This window comes from Colobus angolensis, unplaced genomic scaffold (genome assembly GCF_000951035.1).
Source record: "Colobus angolensis palliatus isolate OR3802 unplaced genomic scaffold, Cang.pa_1.0 Scaffold136, whole genome shotgun sequence".
Classification (NCBI taxonomy): domain Eukaryota; kingdom Metazoa; phylum Chordata; class Mammalia; order Primates; family Cercopithecidae; genus Colobus; species Colobus angolensis.
This window is the reverse complement of record NW_012114444.1, coordinates 2,363,772-2,369,165: the sequence shown is the minus strand read 5'-3', so window position 1 is coordinate 2,369,165 and position 5,394 is coordinate 2,363,772. Positions and strand designations below refer to the sequence as shown.

General features: G+C 51.7%; 1 protein-coding gene across 2 annotated transcripts in view; it reads left to right on the top strand.

Annotated features, from left to right (window-relative positions):
- The window catches only part of OSBPL2 (oxysterol binding protein-like 2), a 52,647-nt gene that overhangs the window by 14,339 nt on the left and 32,914 nt on the right, over nucleotides 1–5,394 (top strand). Inside the window, exons 2-3 of one of the 2 annotated variants that reach the window (XM_011934488.1) lie at nucleotides 310–473; nucleotides 4,159–4,267. In XM_011934488.1, coding sequence (XP_011789878.1) covers nucleotides 437–473; nucleotides 4,159–4,267 — 146 coding nt within the window. In that variant the 5' untranslated portion in view covers nucleotides 310–436. Of the gene's footprint in view, nucleotides 1–309; nucleotides 474–4,158; nucleotides 4,268–5,394 lie in introns of those variants that run through there. The other variant, XM_011934489.1, reaches the window with a different exon arrangement.

Below are 5,394 nucleotides of genomic sequence, written 5' to 3'. Positions count from 1 at the left end.
GCCCACCTCGGCCTCCCAAAGTGCTGAGAGTGCAGGCATGAGCCACCGTGCCCGGCTGATAATGCTTTTTAGAAACAACTCTTCTTATAGGGGTGACTTACTGGTCTGTTATTCATTGATTGATCTTACGTTATAAATGCTTCCTTTCATTTACTTTTTGAAATCATGTTTGTGATGTGATAATTTATTTTACTAATTTGCTTGCATGTAATTTAGATTGAGTTTAGGATGGTGAATGGGTATTTTTAAAATGTTTTGAAACCACGAAACTTCTGGAAGCTAAGTATGCCCAAATTGTGTTCCCTTTAGATCTTCAGTGTCTGTTGGATTTTTCCAAGAGAAAGTTCGTGGAATTCCTTACACTGTAGATGTGGATCGGATATGATGATTTAGTGGAAGAGTGCATGTCAGGGCGGTGGAGGCTGGCTGCTGAAGGATGAACGGAGAGGAAGAATTCTTTGATGCCGTCACAGGTGAGTTGAAAGAGAACCAACTAGGGACGTACTGGAAGGGTGAGCGTCCCTGGATTCAGATGTTGGGACTGGCATTTGGGGTGTAAAGATGCGCAGTAAAGCGGTGCGTGGAGCATTCAGGATCCCAAACGCGGACTCTTCAACAAAATCTAACGTCCATCCCAGAGGTGGACAAAGCCTTGCCGTCGGCTGACAGGGTTTAAGTCTTCCCAAGAGTGTCCTGGGTGCAGATAGTTTCACTGGTTCCTGAGATGGCTGTCTTTTTCCCTTATTCCTGCATCATGATGAGAACGTTCTGGATATGATGGCCCTGTCTTGCCTGGCACTGCTTGACGCTCCCATCAGACAGCAAACCCCTGGCTCCCTAGCCACACTCACAGCTGCAGAGCACAGTTACTGTTCTCTTTCGCACGATGGTTTAAAGTGGCGGCCTGCAGCCTGTGGTCTGAATGAAATCCTGTGGCTTGATTGAAAAGAATGTGTTTTGGCGCCCAGTCACTCTCATGGGCATGTGACGGGCCGGCTAGAGGGAAAGGCGGGCAGGGCTGGCAGCTTGGCCTCCCAGAACCACCCCTTCTCCTGGCACAGGGAAGAGCCTGAAACCCTTTGAGCTCGTGTCTGTCAGGTTCTCAACGTTCATTCTCCACTCTTCTGTGCCTCAGAGTCGGCATCTGGAATTCCGCTTGTTTTTTCTGGAAAGGACCATTGCTGGTGGGCAGGTACATCAGGAGATTCTCTTGGATGTTCCCTTGTCCTTAGGTGTCAGGATCAGAAAGGAGTGGCTTTGGAAATGCGGCCACAGGCCGGGAATTAGTGACCATCTTTAGAAGCACTTCTGCAGTTACTGCCGCGCAAGGATCTGTCAGGGTCTCTGTGGCCACGCCCCAAGGACACGTTGATGGCTCCGTTGGCACCTCCAGTCTGTGGCCCTGCTGGAGTGGGTGTGTCAGGAGGGTCTCTGTGGCCATGCCCCGAGGACACGTTGATGGCTCCGTTGGCACCTCCGGTCTGGGGCCCTGCTGGAGCGGGCTGAGTGTTCCGAGGCTGTGCTGCTCCCATACCTGCGCTGGCAGCTCGAGATGATTGACTTACTCTTATCCAAAACCCCAGGAGAAGGGGATGCTGCACTCCTTACTGGCTTCACAGTCTCAATTTCTAAGTCATTTTCCATGATTTCGTAGCCGGATTGTCTGCAGCGTATTTTCCTCAGATGCACTCTCAGAGGAGGGTCTGTGGAGCTTGCACCTCATCCGTGGTTGTTCTGTGTTCTCTGCTGAACCCCACACAGTGGAGAGGTTGTCAGGCAATCACATCCTCAGGTTGCCCTTGAGTGGGACGCCACGTCTGTCACTGAGAGCAGAGCTTTGAGGTCCCTCCTCTCCTGGGAGTCTCATAGGATGTCCTTTTTGTCTGGGGTCTTGGTGTGACTGATACTTTCCCAAACACCTCTGGACTGTTTTTTTTTTTGAGCCAGAGTCTCGCTCTGTCGCCTAGGCTGGAGTACAGTGGCGTGATCTCAGCTCACTGCAACCTCCTCCTCACGAGTTCAAGCAGTTCTCCTGCCTCAGCCTCCCGAGTAGCTGGGATTGCAGGCACCCACCACCACGCCCAGCTAATTTTTGTATTTTTAGTAGAGATGGAGTTTCACCACGTTGACCAGGCTGGTCTTGAACTCCTGACCTCAGGTGATCCGCCCACCTCGGCCTCCCAAAGTGCTAGGATTACAGGCATTAGCCACTGTTCCCGGTCACCTCTGAGCTTTTTGAGTCAGTTTGCCGTGACTTCCCAGAGGCCCCAGCAGTGTGTGATGTGGTGCTCGGATGGACTCCACTGCTCCACTAGGAGCCACAGGGTGTACGGGGCTGTGGGGCGCTGCTCCTGCACGGCAGGGCCTCTCCGTGTGTCCCCAAGCGTGAGATGGAAGGGACAGATATCTAGGTGACAAGAATTTCTCCCCTCAATTCTTGGGCTTCAAAATAAATAATGGAAGGAAAAAACCACTTCATCTCTTAATGCAATGAAATGCCTGTGTTAGAGGCAGACTCTTGACTCCTTCACCGCCTATAATATCCATCTGACTTTGTAACTCTGATTTCAAAAGTATGTAAACTAAGCAGTTATTAAATGAATGGTCTCATTAGGCATTTAAATTGTCTTAGGAATCAGTGCCATTCAAAGGAAAGGTTTGGAGGACATGAACAGTGTGTATGGGATTAAGGGCTATGAACGCAAAGGGGCTAAAAAAAGCGGGGCTTCCGAGGGAGCCGAGGATAGGAGATCTCAGCTTCCTCCTTTGCTCGTCTGTATTTTCTGTTTTTCTACAATAAATGCATGCGGTGTCTTAGAATGTTATTAGGCCATCTGTGTAGTGGTGGCTGAGTCAGAGGCTGCAGTGGCTGCCAGGGATGTGCTGCTTTATTCTTCTGGACAGGGGCAGGTCCCGCCCCCCGGAATTCCCTTAAGTAGAGAATGTTTTCAAGATAACTTCAGAGTGAGGAGTTAGAGATGTTGCTTTTGGGACAGAGCGCACAACATGAGAGGTGGCAGGCTATTTCAGAAACCGTGGGCCATTTCAGGACTCCTTTTTAACCCATTCTCTCAAAATCACGATGTCATCCACCCCAGCACTGCCTTTATGGATGAACTCTGCCGTGTGGAGGGATAGGACACAGCAGCTTTGCTTTGTTCTCGTGGAGCCTGTAGCAGGCTTGTCTGCATGTGGGGTCCGACCGCTGTTGTCTGCCTGACCCTCCTGGGCCTGTGCCCGTTACGTGGAGCCCTCAGCCCCTGGAAGCATTGGGTGGTCGCCGGCTCCTGCAGGCCCAGAGCCCCCACGGAATTGACTCATCGCGGGGCCCCAGCCCCCACTCCACCCAGCTCTGGTGTAGAACTTGGCCCTTCCAGCGACTGAGACTGACAGGAGTTGAAGGGAGACGTATGTTCCTGTTCCCTAGTCGCCCGTTCTGTCCTGGGGAAGGGCCCACCCTGCCAGGGCAGCGGCCGGCCATTCTTCTCCAGGACTTTTGCTCCAGGAGCGCGTGCATGGCCGGATCTCACTCAGATTCTAAAGAGCTCCTTCTCCAGAGTCCCCCTTCATCCAGAGTCTACTCCGAGTCCAGCCACACGTGTGGCGCTTCCGTGACTGTTCCCTAGCTGGGTACAGGTTAGTGGTGCCTTTGCATGCCACGATGGTCTCCCTTGAAACATTGTCAGCAGGCGTGTTTCAGACCAAGGTGCAGAGCTTGGTCACAAGCCCTGAGCCACAACAGGCACGTTGCAGCCTTGAGGTGGGTTTGAATCTGATAGAAGTGGCCCACCCAGAGCATGCAAGTCACAGATAAAAATGATGAAGGGTTCCTGTGGGAGATGAAACTCGTGGCCTGGAACTGGACCTCAAGTCACAAGTGTGGGAGGAGCCTGGGCGCTGGAGCTCGCTGGGAGTGGCCTTTAGGAGGGAAGCTTCCTGGTGTGCTCCTGTTCTCTCTGCACCCTGTCTACTTCTGGGGAACCAGAGTTAATTCTTCCAAATGTGTCCATTCAAACAACTTAGAGCTTTAGTCATCTGCTTGAATAGTCAGAATTCTTAGAGGTAGGCTTTTAAAAAATCTTCCAGGTCCAGCGAAAATTACCATTTTCTTATCTCGCACAGGCTTTGATTCTGATAACTCTTCTGGGGAATTTTCAGAGGCACATCAGAAAGTCACGGGAATGATTGACTTGGACACCAGCAAAAATAATAGGATTGGGAAAATTGGGGAGAGGCCCTCTCAAGAGAATGGAATTCAGAAACACAGGTATGTTCTCTCACGTCTATTGTTTCTAAAATGCGTCTGTAATCACCCCAAAAATACTCTTCAGGGTACCCTCAGCCCTCACGAGCATTGAGCTGGAGCGGCACCCCCACGGCTGCCTGGCCTTCCTGTCCGGACAGCCTTCTGTGTCCGGCCAGCAAGGGTTCTGTGTCCGGCCAGCAAGGGTTCTGAGAGACTCCACGCCTCTCTCGGCTCCTGGAATCAGCAGATGGCAATTTTATGAGCAGTGCCTTTCCCCATCTAAGAAATGCCGCAAACAGTGCATGGCGTTTTGATCATCAGACCCCTTGCTGATTTCCTACAGATCCTCCTGTTCTTCCATGGGCAGCCAAGTTCATCCTCTGTCTCATCGGAGTTCTGTTGCGGTGTGTTCAGCTCTGACTCCTACAGGACGAGAAGGGTTTCATTTGCTTGATGTAGCAAGACCCCATTCCCTTTCCTCCTCCACCACGTTCGTTTTCATGTAGGTAGAGTCCGATGACAGTGGCCATCATGAGAAGTCTTCAGTCCTTGGCTGGGCGTGGTGGCTCATGCCTGTAATCCCAGCACTTTGGGAGGCTGAGACAGGTGGATCACTTGAGCCCAGGAGTTGACCAGCCTGGGCAACATGGCAAGACCCCACCACTACAAAAAAAATTAAAATAATTAGCTGGGCATGGTGGTGCACGCCTGTGGTCCCAGCTACTTGGGAGGCTGAGTCAGGAGGATCCCTTGAGCCCAGGAGTTTGAGGCTATGGTGAGCTGTGATGGCACCACTGCACTCTAGTGTGGGCAACAGAGCAAGACCCTGTCTCAAAAAAAAAAAAAAAAAAACAGGAGAAAGTCTTCTGTCTTTGTTGATAGAAGCACGAGCCGGGCGCAGTGGCTCATGCCTGTAATCCCAGCCCTTTGGGAGGCCGAGGCGGCCGGATCATGAGGTCAGGAGATCGAGACCATCCTGGCTAACATGGAGAAACCCTGTCTCTACTAAAATACAAAAAATTAGCCGGGCGTAGTTGTGCACATCTGTAGTCCTAGCTACTCGGGAGGCTGAGGCAGGGAAATCACTTGAACCCGGGAGGCGGAGGTTGCAGTGAGCTGAGATCACGCCACTGCACTCCAGCCTGGGT